Source organism: Ptychodera flava, chromosome 17 (assembly GCF_041260155.1).
Source record: "Ptychodera flava strain L36383 chromosome 17, AS_Pfla_20210202, whole genome shotgun sequence".
NCBI classification, from domain to species: Eukaryota; Metazoa; Hemichordata; class Enteropneusta; family Ptychoderidae; genus Ptychodera; species Ptychodera flava.
Genome location: NC_091944.1, coordinates 22,252,750 through 22,270,099, shown reverse-complemented (window position 1 = coordinate 22,270,099; position 17,350 = coordinate 22,252,750). Strand labels below are relative to the sequence as shown.

The window sequence follows — 17,350 nt, the reverse complement described above, 5'->3', positions numbered from 1 at the left end:
TAACAAAAGTATGTGAACTGATTGACCACAAGGGGGCGCTCTTGTAATACTACTTCATTCAGTCCAACAGCCAAATACAGTTGCAGCTTGTGATTTTACATATATATTTATTTATATTTTAGTGATTTGTTTGTTTGATATAAAAGTATGCTACAGGCTTATCTTTACCTGTATACTGGAATCTGACCCAACGGCAGTGGTGTGATTAAAGCTGGCCAGTCTCACTCAGCAATGGTATTAAACATAAAACTTTCTAATTGTATTACCAATGGAGTCTGTGCACCGAGAGTCGTTGAAAGTTCATGGACTTTTGAGAAATTTTTTCAATGTTTTTCTGACACTTTGGGATGAACAAGAAATATATGCAATGCAAAATTGTTTGAAGGACTTTGGCAGTACAGCGATTTTCCATGAACATTTATGTATTCTAGGACTTCTGAAGAACAGTTTGAATTCAGCTAAAGTCTTTTGCCCAAACAAGCTGTCAAACATCTACCATAGCGTAGTGCAACTCAATTCAACAAGTTTGCAAGGCCAGCTTCCTCCATGGGACTCGTTTGGATGACCACTGAGGGGTACGCTAATTATGGCACACTATTAGTCTCCTGTAACGCTTTGATGTTGAAGCATAGCCCTCTCGTTGCAATGTCCACTGCAGAAGAGGCTGTCACACTGCACTCACAATGAATATAAAGCACATATTAAATAATCATGTAAATGATACCAGACTTCAATGACAATTACTCATAGTGTGTACTAAATATTTCAAACTTTAATACAGTTGTTCCACAGTAATCAAGATGCGAACAGTATCTCAGCATAATGCTTCGGAAAACAAAAATCGTTACTGGCATAGATACGTTCTCCTAAAAGCTGCAGTGTAAAAATCATACGGCACTGCTATTAACAAGACACATTGGTGACTATACGTCTACAACATGAAGGCATAGTTTCCCTCCAAAATTATCCACTTTGGTTTGCGTCACAGAATTATTCAGTATTGCCGTATCTAATCCGATGATATATTTACAAAATTTTTCCGGTAAACTATAATGAGTTCATGCAAGTGAGGCAGTTTTGTCTGCCTCAATATATTAAAAGACTTATGCATGCTCCCTGAAACATTGGAATATGAAAGAAAATTCTATGGGGAGGATGCTACTTGAAAGAAAAGTTATACAAAATCACATTTTTGAGACCTGATGGTTACAGAACTAAAAAGTCTTAAAAAGTCTTTCTAAGCCAATTTTGAGCATGCCCACGAGGACAGATATTCAAGACTCAAATTTTTCTGATACTTTTCTGATCTACCACTTGCGTGGGATAATTTTGAAGGCTCTTGCAGGAAATAAAAATTTCACCTTATTTTTGTGAAAATCGAAAATGTAATTTTTTCCCCATAAAGTTAAAACAACAATGGTAGCCATTTTGAATTTTAAACCTCAGTAACTTAAACTCTAGTAACAAAATTTGAGTTGTGACCCTTGATTTTTATTCTTGATTTTGAAAGAGAATGGTTTGAAGTTTCCTTGAGGAAAGTTTGAGCAAAAGTTCAAATCTTTCACTCTCGAGTGGCACATCACTTTAAGAGCCAGATTATCTGCAGTTCATCAATATAAGAAATTCATGATAGTTGCTATTCTCTGTGTGGATTCCAAATTGGAAAACAAATCACCATGCTTCATAAATATGGAGCCTTGAAACCCTGAAGTTGTGGGTCTTTCCAATGCAAAGTACCATAAACAGTAGAACGGCTGAAAAACTTTCTCCTATGTTGAAAATTTGTGTTTAGGTAGCATCCCCCTTGAAATTGAACTATCTGTAGCCATTAATGTGTATTTGTTCAGTCAAAGCCAGCAATTATGGCGGCATATTAAAGATACACTACAAAATATAATAAAATCAAGGTCAGCTGCAGTATGCAACAAATATTTTGAAGGTTTAGTTCACATAAATAAAAGTTCAGCTGATCAGATATCGGTTACACAAATTATCGGTGACATTGTGATGACCTTCTGTGAGCCCAAAAAATTTGCATTTATCACATAACTCTTACTCAAATACAAAAAAAAGTCATTTTCCTGTTGATTGAATTCTGAGATTTTACAAAAATCAACACAGATCCTGACAACTATTTTTTCCTACTTTGTCACAACAGGAAGCAAATATTTTTCTTAGTTAATGAGATCAGACATACAAATTTATATCAGTCTTTTTCAGTCAATCTCCAGAAGATGGCAAGATTTGATGTTGTTTTGAAGTCAGTATCTCCATTATCTTCCATGGTCCGACAAAATGTACATATAACTGACCTAGGGACCGTTTCAAATGGTCGCACACAAGGTAAACAAGTGATTCTTTGAATTTAACTTATTCACCCCTAATTTCCTGTGAACCAGTTCACACTCCTCATTGATAACATATGGGTTTGGGCCAAACAATTGTGGGGAAAGGGTTCAGGGAAATCAGGTTGAGAACACCTGAAAGAAAATTACATGTCTTATTTGTCTTTCAATACATGCTGTAATTTTCAAATACACTGTAACGTAAATTTGATCACTGAGTCCACTACCAGTACGTATAACTGTCTTGTGGTTACTGGCCTGTGGAACTCAAAAGCTACAGCTAAATTCCTAAAATATTGTGTTCTCTGTCAGACACACGGAGTTCCATTTCAGGGAAATGATTTTTTGTCAAAAAGAATAAATTTCACACTTTAAACTAGTGAAATGATATGACAAGAGTTCCTTGAAATTCCAGAATTTGCCGTAAAGTATAAAACAAGATGGACCAGTATAAACCATTAAAAAATAATTTAAAAGTTCTCACCAAAATTTAAATAAAAGTACACATCTGACTGAAGATTACAATAATTTTAGCTTGGAAGTCATTAAAATTTTGAAGACACTCATCGTGAATGTTTGAATTCAGAAAAATAAGTGTTATTTGAATAACTGGGAATATCTCGTATACTGTATCCTGGCAAAGCAATGCTACCATTGCATTGTGATGAGCTAATGGACAGCACAGCAAATTCGTATTGTTCTAGGTTTATGAACAGTACCATGTACGTTTCACAAAACCAGAAATGGTACAATAAAATGTGGCAGTATTATTACTTCCGAAAATTTTGCTATGTGATGGTTATCCAAAAATTGAACATTTCCATGCAGAAAGATCCTGGCCAATATTAGGAATAAATAAAAAAAACTTGTAAATGAGTACATCCTATCATCCTTTCTTTTTTTATCTCATTTTGTTCCCTTCATCTTTGGTCTCCATGGTTCTGAAGATATCTTATTTTGCCTATATACTAGTTGTTTCAAACTGAGAATAATATATTTACCCTCCCTTCAAAATGAAATGGCAGCTGATCAGAAACGGATTAAAGTTTTCAAGGAAACATTTTACAAATGACATCACTGAGGTACCAGTTCTGTAATCTAATATTTGAACACACATGGAAAGACTATTACGCTAGACTGAAGAATATTTGACCCATCCTAAGCCATAGTACAATTTAACACTATCTTAGGGGGTATCTTTGTACTTGTTCGCCATTAAAGGTATCCTCAGACAAGCATTGATTTATACCATAAGGAGAATGTGGAACAATGTTTTTCAGTTGTACCAAAAATTACATATGGCGAAGCAATACAATTTACTGATGAAAAGTTGAAGGTGTATGGAACAGAGCAGAACAGAATATGTATTTTCTGTTAACGTTAAATTTTGCACTCAGGGAATGTACCAACAAAAAAGGAGAACTATCAGCCACCAGATTTGTTCAAAATATTATATAGCAATCACAATAACTCTAACCTTTGATAAAATTGTCATTTTTTTTGTTCAAGAAACCAAGTACACTTTTCATATTCTCCCTAAAGTATCTTGAAATACAAATTCTTAATCTCGCAAACACAAATTGTTTACGCTATGCAAAGTTATTGTTGACAAATAAATAAGAATCCAGACTTAAAATTTATTTGTCAACAGTAACATAGGCATTACATACATGTATTAGGCAATGTTGAAAAATTGAACATTACATTTTTCGACATGATGTTGGAATTAGAGCAAGATATTGCAGTTTGATAATGGAACAAAAATGCAGCTTTAAGAGACAACGCCTTCTTTGTGCTAAATGCTAAATGAACTGCTGTACAGGTGCTAGTGATATGGAGTGTTATTATTATGATTTCGTAACAAAGTTCACACCAAATCCTTCATGATTTACAACATGCACACATATAATATTGATCACATTTTCCGTTTTGATCTTTTTCCAAAGGATTGTAAACTTTCTGACAGTTCATTGATATCTATATTCTGACATTTTTTTGACAAATCCTACATAACATAGGACCTACCATGACATAAACATTGGCTTTACTCCAAAGACAAGGGGTACTGGGAAAAGGTATTTGCAGAAATGCAGAATAGGGTCATAAATGTGTTGCTGTCCTCTTGTAACGTTTCATGTTATATGGTACATCCTATTTTGATGCCAGCAATCAATATTTGACCCTGAAGCATATGGGCATATTGTGCAAAATCGTGAAAGAGAGTTTGGATCGCGACCCTCAGAATCACATTTCATGACACTTTCCAAATTTGAGCGGCTGCACACCGATGTTTTGTCAATCTGACTGATTCTATGCTAGGGAATCTGTAAGCAGCAAGACGCATGCCACTACACTGTGGAACACTACATGTATATGGGTATGCACTCACTAGATTACAGTTCATCTTCAGTACCTTGCCCAGATTACACGATTGTCAGTGACAAATGTTCAATCTTGCGAACTTGATATTCACAGGGCCATCGAAAATACAAGCTTCTCTGAAAGTGACATTGGTGTTTCATCGATTTCAATCTGTACATGTTTACAAGGTAAAATATTGACCATGGTGTAAAAATAATTGTTTGAAAGACATTACAAAAAAGCTAATATCGTTTTACAACTGAAGATCTATTTTATTATGATCCGATGCCACATGTCCTCAGATCAATTGCCTTTCATGTTTGTTGTCCATCTCGGGGAAGGCCAGCACCAACTCAAGGATGAAGCCAAGACAAACAAACCTTGCTAATCCATACATCTGATTTTAATCAGATTTGTGAAAGATAAGATTTACTGGATTTAATGGGGAAACAATCACGTCTTCACCAATTATCAGAATTTTCAAGTTCAACAGCACAATTTTGTATCAGACACTTTTCATTTTAAACACACTGACAAGTTCAACCTCATAGTATTTTAAATTTGTTAATAACTACCATATTCGACAACTTACAAGTTAGTCAATTTTACGGGGCTCTTTGGTTTTCTATTGTAAACATATCTACATAGGATTTCTTTGGTTCAAGTTTGCTGTTAAAACATTTTCACAACTTGGCACAGTTGGTTATTCAAAATATTAACTGATTTAAATATCAACAATTTATTTCAATGGACCTTAGGGCAAACGTAAAGCAAGTGTTTACACTGAAGTCACGAATTTGGCATTTGCTGCTATTCATGAAACTGAACAGTGTTGTTTTCAGTTGCAGGTTTGTTACTAAGTATGTACGTGTATTCAACGCCCCTGAAATCAGACACTGCTTCTAGAAATTCAGACAAATCTTGTCAGTGTTGCATGCACGGCTGTTCAGGCAGATTGTGATATGAGTCTTTGATAGATCTTTTCTAGTCTCTATCGCTATTAGTGCAAGATGCGAGGTATAATGATATTCAAATATGCAGATCACATTAATGAGCATTGTTTCGGTATTGAAATTCTATGCTAATGACCCATAATCAATGTGGAATATTCCTCGGATCTTGCATTGTATACATTGTGTATATATATCGTAACATCGACAGTTGCCAATTAAGTTGCATTTTCGTCATTCTTGCATGCACAATTTCCAAAAGTGTCATACAACTTTACAGACAAATATTTATTTTTGCATATTAATGAGAAAACAATGACATCATTTGCATACAGCCCAATTGTGGGTCCTAGCTAGTGCTACTATGATTGATTTCCAAATTTGGTCACCCTCTAGGTGTAGATGCGAATGAAATTTAAGATGAGACATTTCACTTGGACGTAGTAGATAGGTGAAACATTTGATGTGTTTCTCAGACATACAATACAAAACATGTGTAGCATATCATAGCATATATTTTCAACAAATCTTGCAAGTGTTTCATCATTTTCTGTTGTAAATTAATTTCCTCTCTGTAGACAGAATATGTAGGCTCACTGTCTTTTGGTGAACAATTCACAGTGGTCACTTCATACACAAATACCCCAGTAGATTTTTCCCTGGCTGAAGTACTTTCAGTAGACTACGGTCAGAGAGGTGACCAGTAGTGGGTATAGTATGTATTCAGTGTTTTGTTAGGGGCAGTACTCTAGTGAAGTTTGCTATGGTTTCCCAGATATATCAGCAAAGTTTCCCCTTGAACTTCAAAAAAATGATATCAGGGAAAAACTGAATTCTTACATAAACCTGTCACACACCTTGCTCCTAAACCTTGCCAAAAACAGTGTGAACACCTGAACGACATATTTTCCGTATTGTACAATACATTATTGTGAATATGGTGCAACCATGCATGTTTTGACAATCACCAGAATATAGAGAATCACTTCAAAAAAAAAAAAGGGGAACGAAAACATGTAACACTTGTGTCAGAAGGAAATGACTTTACCTTGCAATTTGAGAACAATTTAAGTACCAAAAATAAAGAGCTTTCTGCCCAGATTTCTTGATGTTATGATAAAAACTAAAGGTTTGTTACAACAAAGAAAAAATATCAGTTGAATTAATAATATGCAAATAAATATACAGCACATAAAATTAATGTCTCATGAAGTGCATCGTAATCTTCCTTTCTATTGACCGGGCCTTCTAATATTAACAGTTTCACCCCTGCCTCTTTGTAAACAGGTCCAGCTGAATCACTGAAAACTATGGGGTTTTGGACCATACCATGTTGGTGAAAGGGTTATTTTATCATCAGCTATCTTATGTATATTTCTTGATCTTTGTTTTCAGGAAGAATAAGTAAATAGTAACAACTGTAAAAAGTAGACCCTTCTCACTGCCTGCCAGGACTGGCGGAATATTATATATAAATTGGTAGTGCATCTCACCACCGCTAGTCTGTGCTCCGCCAGTGTGTGGTTTATTTTGTCGGTGATGTTTCTCTGATCATAACAAATTTATGCGTTAGTCCTCTGGTTGGCCAATCCAATGAGTTCAGGCAGTGAGATATTTCATCATTTATAAGTGAGCGAATGGGAAAGCCTCTGCCTCGTTGAGTTTGTTCATCAATGCAGTTTGAAACAGTGTTGGAAGGAGACTGACCAATCACGTTTGCCAATACAAGTTGACATACAGAGAACCAATCAAATGGCAGTTAACATGACAAAGTCTATAAGTTATGAGCAGATGAAATTTTATCAGCATTTAATGTGTAGGTGGGTTTCACTCTATTGTGCATAGACATTAAATTTTTTACGGAAAAATCTTGTTGCTGGCAATGTTTCATAGTTTTTATTTTCCTACAGGTGAATCACCATTAGCCTCGTAAATTAAACTGTGTACACGTTGAAGTTTGTTCTTGAACTGATCTTGAACCCGACAGCTAACTGATATGATATGTGACCCTGTGATAGGCTATATTCCGAATTCTTTGCAATTTTCAGCTTTAAATGGCACTACACTTTGAGCACTTGCAATGACCTCAAAGGTTGAAGGTCACTTGAGTTGACATAACCTTTGACACCATCTTGTACAAATACAATTTTTACGAAAGCTTACGAGAAAAATGTTTTCTTGATGAGCTCATAGGATGCATTGATGATACCCCATGAAACCAGTGACCTTGTGAAATTGATCTGCACGCCGTAGAACATCCGCCGCATGCTGCGACCACGCTCTTTCCAAATGACCTGCAATGTCCTGAAAGTCGACTGGTGCCTTCCGCCGAGACGAACTTGCATCCGGGTCTTCACAACATTGATGGGGTAAAAGACCGTACCCAGCATGGCACCGAGCATAGCACCACTTAAGAAATCATTGATAGTATGTCCAATTTGGCTGGAGGGCTCCGGCAGAGCTGACTTGAAGTGCCCTCGTAGTCCAAAGAAGCAGATGTTACTGGGGCCGTTACGAATGAGAATCGGTGTGAGTCCACGATAATATTCCCCTATTCCATATGGACGCAGCACTCTGAAGGCATGTATTGTGTTGTTGAAGTTTTTCATGTGCCTGTGGTCTTGAAGCAGGGTTTGTACACGTTCAAATGGAGTCAAAGCTGCCTCTGTCGTACCTTCAGGCAGAGAAAAATTATGTTTACAATATGAAAATTCACAATCAAATAAACAAACAAACAAACAACAAAATTTACTTTTGCTACCTATCAACACAATGAATGAAAGATTCAAAGGTCTTGCTAAATATTTTTGTTATGATAATAATGCCACGTTAAAAAGGTCAGCTAAGGGTCACATAAGATCAAAGGCTTTGCTGCACTTCCTATGAGAAACAGTGCCACCAGATTTTGTTCAGTCAATGCTGGTACTGAAAAAACTTAACATGACATGGCAAGGTATTTGTAGTGTACAGATATAACAGTAATAGGTTTCAAATATTTGCATACTAATGAACCTTCCATCACAAATTATTTTTTGTGTCAGACTGGCCAGCCAAAATCTACTGGCTGTGCTTGGCATGCATTGGCTATTATATCACACTTCAAAATTGAAAAGAATTACTATCAATGACAAAATAAATACCTCATAAGTGAAATTAGTTATGGTTTTCTGAAGCTGCATATTCAATATAATTTTGATTTGTGATTTCATATAATGTACATAAACATGAATTTCCTTGCAGCTGACATACAACAATCTTACATGAATCCCTCCCTGACTTGTGGGTTTGTGTTTTGAAACAAGTACAAAGGCATTCAACATACAGGACAAAAACACCAACAATAATGTTTGTGTCCTTCAAGTTGAATGTGTGAATCTACCACAAATATGGAGGAGGATGGTTAACTGTACCATCCCTGGTTTCCTAGAATTTGCATTTTTGCTCCCTATATATTTCATTATTCCTGCCATAAACTCTAAAATAGAGTTAACACTAGATAAAGTTGCCATTTTGAATTTTTCTATCAGTACACTGTGATTAGAAAATTTGTTCCTCATCGTAAACATCGCTTGCTGACCCGTGATTTCCACTGTAAACTACAAAGGAGAATGGTCTGAAGTTTCCTGTACGAAAGCTTCAAACTTCCTGTTTTTGCGGTGCAGATACCTTAACTGCTGTTTTCCCCTCTTTACAAATAAATTTCTCCGGATTCTTTCAGTCACTGGGAACACTTCTGCAAAGTTCATTGTACATGTACAAGCATGAACATGTCATTACATGAAAATTGTTCCTACGTATAGAGAATGTTGATGAATCAATAGACAGGAATATCTGGACATTCACTCATGCCTATCATTTATTTTTTTCATGAAAAAAATTAATTTAAGTTCCCTGGGAAAAAGTTATCATAACAGATTTCCAATAAAAATCTTCAATCATACAATTCTTCCAGTCTTCTCAAAAACATAAACAGCCTGCTAAGTTCTGTGTTTAAATCTGGAGTACTTCGAAAAAAATTAAGAATCTGCATGCCAATGTGTTACCAGCCACAAAGTCAATGTCTGTGGTCTTGTCAAATTTGGAATATTGAAAAGTATTTCAGGTTTGAAATCCTGAAGCTTGCTGAGGATTTCTAAGGAGATGTATTTTCAACTCCAATTATAGTGAACAGTAAGGGATGAGTCTAACATGATTTCTAGTGCCGACATGTAATGTATGCTAATGAGATAGTGCCTTTTTTGGCAACTACAAAGTCTGGCTGGAGTAAAACTAGGTCATCTTGACACTGGTCTCAGATTCCATTTCTGAATTGACGTAAGTGAGTTTGCAATGATTTCATTATTAAAGTCATTTACAGTTCCATGACCATCAGGTCCCCATAAAAAAAACAACAAAACAAAAACCAAAACAGCGCACCCAAACTTCAGCCAATCACAGTCGTATCTGTGCATATGTCACATGTTGTCACTGTTGAATGTAGGTCACAGTTTGGGTTCATTTCAGATTACAAAGTTATCTCCCAACTGCACTCAGAGCAATCAATCAACATTTGAAATGTATCTATCTCTTTCTCTGTATCAAAGTTTTATACTGAAATGTCTGTTCTATTGACATTGATTAAATGCTGCTAACTTCTTGAATATTTTCATGCCAAGTGAAATGCAGCTGTGTTCCCTGTTAAATGGGACTTGGGATTCAAAAACTGACAGTTTATCTGCTCTGTCAGAAGATAAAGTATGCTATGCATTCTAATTTATGGTTGTGCATATCATTTGAGTTTGGAGCAGCTCAAATGTTATTTTAGTGTTTAGCATTTAAATCTCCTAAGTAAAATCACAGTTTCCATTGGCTCAAAGGTGAACGAGAGGTGAACAAATGCATTTCGTTGCCCAGGATTACCAGTTTTTGTAGTCCTGTAGTGAAATTTAATGACTGGTCCTGCAGTTCTATCTGATAATCCTATTTCAAAATTTTTATGGATGATTAGGACGAAAGATAAACAGTTCAATTGTCCGCAGTGTATTGATGCCTTCTTCATGAGTTAGTACTAGTGTCAAAGCTGACTGAACTGTAATCAGTCCCTCGTATACAATTACAATACAATACTGAAAGCGAGAGCCCCAAGCCATGAACTGAGTACATGGCAGGTTTTCCTATACAACAGTGCTGCAAGGCATAAGACATGAACACCTGGGCAAGCACTTTTATTCTGATGCCACTGTTAGTGACAAGTGATGGCCAACATGGTACCAAGGGTTATGGGGTTACGGAGAGTCTAACAAATGGTCTTGAAATCTGATAATATTTCTACAGCACTTCTGTACATGAGATACCACTGGGAACTGTATTGAAATCACTGACAAATCAAAGGAACATTTACCTGTTGTTCCATATCAACCCTTTGAGTGCTGTAATTTTTCCCATCAAAATTTTACTGCCACATTTTACCAATCTTTTAAGAATTTTTCTGAAATATTTTGATGATTTTAGATAAAATGGATATCATGTTTTATTGGCTACAGTTTTTTATCAAAATTTTCAGAAAAATCTGAGAAAAATTGACTGTGGTATATTTTATAGAGGTGAGAAAAATTGACGTTGGTGCTCAAAGGGTTAAGCGAGCAACTATATTTAGTGCTGATACTACATTTGCATTCACGTTTAAATTTGCTCATAGAACCAACCAAAGAACTGTAAAGTATCTACTGATCAAAACACAAATAAACTAGGACTCATGACAACATGTACCAAACATATTTCTACTTGTTCAAGTGCCGTTATTTTTCTTTATCAGCTGATGTGCAGTGACATGCTGATTATCAGTTCAGAATTACAAACTCTTTCAACCAGCATACAACTGCACATCTTTTCTATTCAGTGGATAGATAGTGTCCTTTGAAAAGCACACAGACTAATAAAAAACTCTCTACAAGTTCCTTACTGTTCAAAGCAATGTTTTAGTCATTTTCTAAAGCGACGAAGTATAAAAAGTTCAATATCAAATGAAGAACTGGATTCCTTGAATTGAGAGTAGTTCTGATCCTAAATGTTTCGATCAGACAAATTGATGACCAGTAAAAGTACAATTTCACAATTAAAGTAGAAATCAGAAATTTTGTTTGTAACTGAGCTAATGGGAACTTTGTTGAAATGCAACTGTAGCTGCTTGTGACCTAGTTTTGACATCAAAATACTGACTGTTACTGTTAACCTGTGTTCCATCGGAAAAAATTATTTTGATACACTACTTGTAAAACTTATGAAATATAAGAGCTTTGAAACATTCTTTATGGTTTTATTTTCAATTAGACACCTTAGTTGGACAAACATAGTTCTGGGTTCAATATAAGCTTGGGAGAGGGAGGTGTGGATCTGTATGTAGAAAACATGGATCGAAAGTTTCCTTTAACATTCAGTATTTGACATTGCCTCTTATAAATATTAAGCTAATGTCTGAGATACTCAGTCATACCCAGTTGCACATTTTTTACATGATGAAAGTCGGTCAGTTTGAATTTTCAACATATGCCCATGGTTGTAGAAGAAGCCTGATTTGCTATCATGTGCATTTCTTTGTAACCAGGCACAAACAATTTACAGCCTACAGGCAATTACGACTAAAATTTAATAACAAGAACATTAATCAATGATAATTTTGATATGTAGCAGGACCTATGTACAGGAAGACATATCACCATTTGGGGGGGGGGGAATGTTCATTTATGTGATGGCAATAAACACAATCACAATTCAGTCCTGTATGGTAGTATACATAATAAAAGACAGCAAAATTTTTGCTCAAACTTTCCTTATGGAAACTTTAAACCATTTTCTTTCACCTTCTGGGGTCACTGTGCAAAATATTAGAAAAAAAATATTGCCTAATTTAGTAAATTTGACAGATATTTGAATTCAAAATGGCCGCCTATCCCAACATCAACTCTACTGATGTTCAATTAACTTCCAATCAAAACCAGTGCCATTTTTGCAGCTCTAGGTTTATTTTCTCGGCACTGAAAGGAAGAAATAAAGAAAGATTTTACCTGATTTACCTTGAAATCTGGCACAATGATAAAGCCAATTTTAAAATTTGAGTCGCGTTTCTCTAATGAATCTTTTTGAGAAGTTCCAAGAAAATGACCATATCACTATGTCACGTTCTTGAAACTGGCTGACAATGCACTCACCTATAGATTTTCCTCCGCCTTAAAAAGAAAAATGTGGAAGAATGACACTATCATTGACTTTTTCCCTGCAACCTACCTGCTAGCAGTGCAGCCATTCCCTGAGTAACCGGAAGTGATAGCGATGGATTATGACTACGGATAACCTTCTGGAAGTAATCGTACAGCCCAAACATCAGAGAAACCGATGCCGTCTTTTGCATGAGCGGAGGTAGAAGTCCCCGGTACAAGTTCACCAGGCCTTCATTTTGAAGCTGCTTCATGGCACGCCAGCATTTTATTCCATGAAGCTGCTGACGGAACATCAGTTTGTTCATCGGAAATGTTACAGTGATGTTGATAAAGGCTGCCATCCACCCGCACAGGAATTCAAGGGATGAGTTTTCCTTCGGTGTAATTGCCTTATATGTGTTATCATCATGTCGGATGCTAAAATACTCGCGGGGGTGCATGTCGGCATTCCCAGTCGGTTTGTGCAACGACCGCTCTGTCCAGGTTGCCTCCTCCTGCACAACGCTGTTTCCGTTAGGCATGATGTCAACTCCTCGGGGCTTCCCAGACGAGTATCATGTCATTGCAATTGTTCAGAAAACTTTTGGCGAACTGCGACATCTATATCCACACTGGTGAGTGGTCTTTCATTAGGTACATTTCTGAGAGTGGTCCACTCCCTGATACAAATTCAGTCACTGCAGCAGCTACCTACAATTAAACAGAATGAGGATGGTTACCCCCTGGAAATTTTACCACGCACTATTTGGGACACGAGTTAGGGATAGGGTTAGGGTGAATGTCCAGTTAGTTAATATCCAGGGGGTTATAGTCCTAGAACCAAATTACACATAAGAAAACTAGAACTTAAACTTTACCAAATATTACCAGCCATTGAAAAGATTGCCTTTTGAGTTCACACATGCTGTAATGCACGTACATGATAACCAAAGATATGCAATATTGGATATTTCAATTTTCTCTTGGAACCACCATACTGCAGAACAGACTTGAATGTCTTCAGGCTTCAGCGATCAAAAAAGACCACTTTGTAGATTGTGTATTTAGTGGAACTAACCTCTGTATTATACCATGTAAAATTAGACAACATTAGTTGTATTAAGGGAGCGTTCAGTTTTTACGTCCTGGGGGGGCTGGCAAAATCTTGCCGCCGGTGTTCAAAAAGATAGAGACCCCCCCTGCATTTTTTTTGAAAAAAAGATGACCCCCCCCCCCTTGTCAGACGAAAAAAATTGATGACCCCCCCCCCTCCGAAAAATAACCAAAACTCATATGTCAATTTACCCGCATGGTTTGGATTTGAACTCTGGTACGTGGTGCACTTTATTCGTGTAGCAGAGATGCCAGTGCACAAACTTCTCAGCCACATCAATTGAAACGTCTGTTAATTAGGACGACTGTAAGGCAATTTTTAACTTCATTTCCATAGACAACTCATGTCCATGGACATTGTATAAAGTAAACTTTATTGGAGTGGTTCGCCAAAGGCAGCCCTCCGGTTAAGAGGGTCATGGGCCATTACGTAAAGTCAACTTTATTCTAGTGGGCCACCAAAGGTGGCACGCCAGTAAAGAGGGTCGATCATGGCTATTGCATAAAGTAGACTTTACTGGACAGGGCCGCTGAAGGCGCGCGGCCATTACCATTATTCAGTGCGTGATCCCAGGGGTCCCTCAAAAATGTTTCTAATACAAGCCGCGGCTTCAATTGGGAATTTTACGGTAAGATTGCCGTGGGGTATTACATAAAGTCAATTTATTGTAGTGGGCCGCCGCAGGCGGCCCGCCGGTAAAGAGGGTCAATCATGGCCATTGCATGAAGTAAACCTAATTGGAGTGGGCCGCCAAAGGCGTCTGCCCGTTAAGAGGGTCATGGGTAATACATAATGTATATTTATTGTAGTGGGCCGCCGAAGGCGGCCTGCCGGTAAAGAGGGTCGATCATGGCCATGGCATAAAGTGAACTTTATTGTTGGTATTATGTTTTTGAAAATGTGGTGACCCCCTCTTTCTTACCAGTGAAAAAGCGATAACCCCTCCCTCCTTTGCGGATTCCAAAATTACGATGACCCCCCCCCCCTGGACTTTGCCGCCCCCCCCCCCCGCCGTAAAAACTGAACGGTCCCTAAAGATAACTGTATGTGTCAGCAACAGTATACTGACTTACGGGGGGCTCAAAGGTAGGAGTAAAATATTTGATCGACAAAGTCCACTCATAGTCATACATATTTAAATAGGTTGATACATATCTGTGCAAAATTCACAAACAAGCCTACTGTTAATCTTATGTAACCGCTATTTCAAAATCTAATCGTCTGTGTTTTACGAAGATAGTTGTACACCAAACTTAAAGGTCATCATCAATCTTTCAAAGGTCACAAGAGGAGGGTGACAAGATACTTCACTTGCTGAACGTCAAAGCTGCAGAAATCACTTGGTAAAATGTTCCACATCTTCCAAACATTCAGTCTAGCATTTCCATTCTGCATTTACTGGTAAGGGATTTTTTCTTTGAGCATTGACAAAGTATTGCCTTCTACGCATACCATAAACAATCCACGTATAGTGAAGTATCGAATACCCTACTTGTTATGTATTCTACGCACGCAAACATCTGACCAAACCCGCTCTTCGTACGTACGTGCGTTTACACTACCTAAGCCTTTATTTAGTCTGATAAATAACGAAATTTTGACTTGTAAAGGTAATGTTTAGGAACGGGTGGTTCCTGAGAATAACAAAACTTAGAAACTCAAATGGTAGACAATAACATCACATTATCACTCGATCGAGTTGACGGCAATGGAATGATATTGTTTAGTTTCGTACACGGGAATGTAATATCCAAGATTGGGGATTTTTGAGCAATCTCGACCATAAATACAAACTGCATAGTGCAGTTTTATAATAATGAATTAATTGGGCGCAAAGAATTCACTCAGCTCCATTTGTGACAGATTACAGGTCAAGGGCTTCACTGCATAGAAAAACAGTGCAGTCACACACACGAAAGGAGTGTTTGGGCCAGTGCATGATTGGGCAGAAGCAAAACATGCGTAAGATTACACCGTTATGCGCTACGATAGCAGTCGGGTCCCGAATGTTCTCTTTGAAAGTCAGGATAATCGACGATCTTACCTGAGCGATATTTTGTAAATATACCATATGCGTTGAGTTCGTCCAGGGAAAAGCACTTGTATGGAAATGAATGCAAAACTGTTTCACGCTCGCCTCCAGTCTGATCACGATGTCGTGTCGTGTTCAACATTTCGCCATGATGACCTATAACCCTTGGCCTCAACATTGGTGAACTAATGTTGTTGCATTATGGGTAATTTCAGCATTCCGTCTCTGGTCGTCCTCCGTCTCCACGTCTATGAAACTCCGTTGACTTTCTGCCGCAGTGCACAGTGCATCGAAATTAAATACATTAGGCTGCGTTCACAAAAACGGGGGGGGGGGGGGGGGAGGAATTCAGGGGGATTCGAAAATATGAGGGTAGTAGAAGGGGACTTGAAAGTTTTGAGGGGGACCTGAAAATTTTTTGGTTCCCTTTTACTTTTTACATCTTCCGATTCCAAAGTTTGGTAGGTAATTCAGTGCAAAATGAATAACATTTTATTGATAATGTCATCCAATTGTTCTAATGTTAGTAATAATTAAATAAAATCTGGAACAATTTGTCACATTTCATGACATTTATCTCGAAAAAATCTAAACGTACGGTTTTCCATAAACAAATCAAATATGTGGGCCCAGTAGGCCTAACGGATCAGAAGCACAGGCGAACTAGACATAAATAGTCTAACAATATGATATTTTCGTAATTATTAAAAATAATCAATCATAATTATGAAACATTGATATCACTAAAACCAAGTTAGTATTTCATTCGGGATGAGCTTCCTTTCTGCGGAGCAGCATTCCGAACGCAAAAAAAATCTGCAAAAAAATCTGCAGAGAGACAAGCAAAGACTAAAACACAGAGAACAAGCATTTTATAGCGAGCAATGCACTTCCTAGGACATCATCCCCTCTAACAGCCAGTTGACATTATTTGAGCTGGAAAGACATTTAACCTTCCCATTACCAGATTGTGACTGCGCAAAAGCACAATAAATATCGTAATTTTCCTTATAATTGCATTTGTTGTAAAGTATAGTGAGTCGACAAGAAATATGGCGAGAAAAAGTTGTTTCCATCTTACTTTTTTAATACGTCATTCTAGATATATGGTATAGAAAAATACGCTATTGATCGGAGCCTACTGTTTTATTTTGTGCAGTTCACACTACCTTATGACAAATTTTAGATCTCAAACATGAAGAAAACGAAGAATAGCTATTTCCTGCAACGAAGAGTTCCAGAACATTCCTAAGGACTTTAATGTTAAAGAAAAAATTGTGTTGCTGACCACGAAATGATTGAATGACACAGTTATCAAAATCACTGAAAAAACAGCAGAGCCAGCATTTTTTGCAGGTTCGTAGTTCTTTTGT

General features: G+C 37.1%; 1 protein-coding gene across 1 annotated transcript; it reads right to left on the bottom strand.

The window, feature by feature from the left end:
- Positions 1-3,855: 3,855 nt before the first annotated feature.
- LOC139115785 (mitochondrial nicotinamide adenine dinucleotide transporter SLC25A51-like) lies at positions 3,856-16,137 on the bottom strand. The gene is made up of 3 exons (XM_070678142.1): positions 15,990-16,137; positions 12,920-13,542; positions 3,856-8,330 (listed from the first exon to the last, which is right to left on the bottom strand). The coding sequence occupies exons 2-3, from the start codon at positions 13,371-13,373 to the stop codon at positions 7,816-7,818; spliced, it is 969 nt and encodes a 322-aa protein (XP_070534243.1). The 5' UTR covers positions 13,374-13,542; positions 15,990-16,137; the 3' UTR covers positions 3,856-7,815.
- Positions 16,138-17,350: the final 1,213 nt, after the last annotated feature.

What these genes read in the sequence shown, in the direction of transcription:
- LOC139115785 (XM_070678142.1), bottom strand. Translation starts at nt 13,373, where the DNA reads ATGCCTAACGGAAACAGCGTTGTGCAGGAGGAGGCAACCTGGACAGAG. An exon ending in AATGGCTGCACTGCTAGCAG is followed by an intron (nt 8,331 to 12,919) that starts GTAGGTTGCAGG and finishes CTCTGCCTGAAG; the next exon opens with GTACGACAGAGGCAGCTTTG.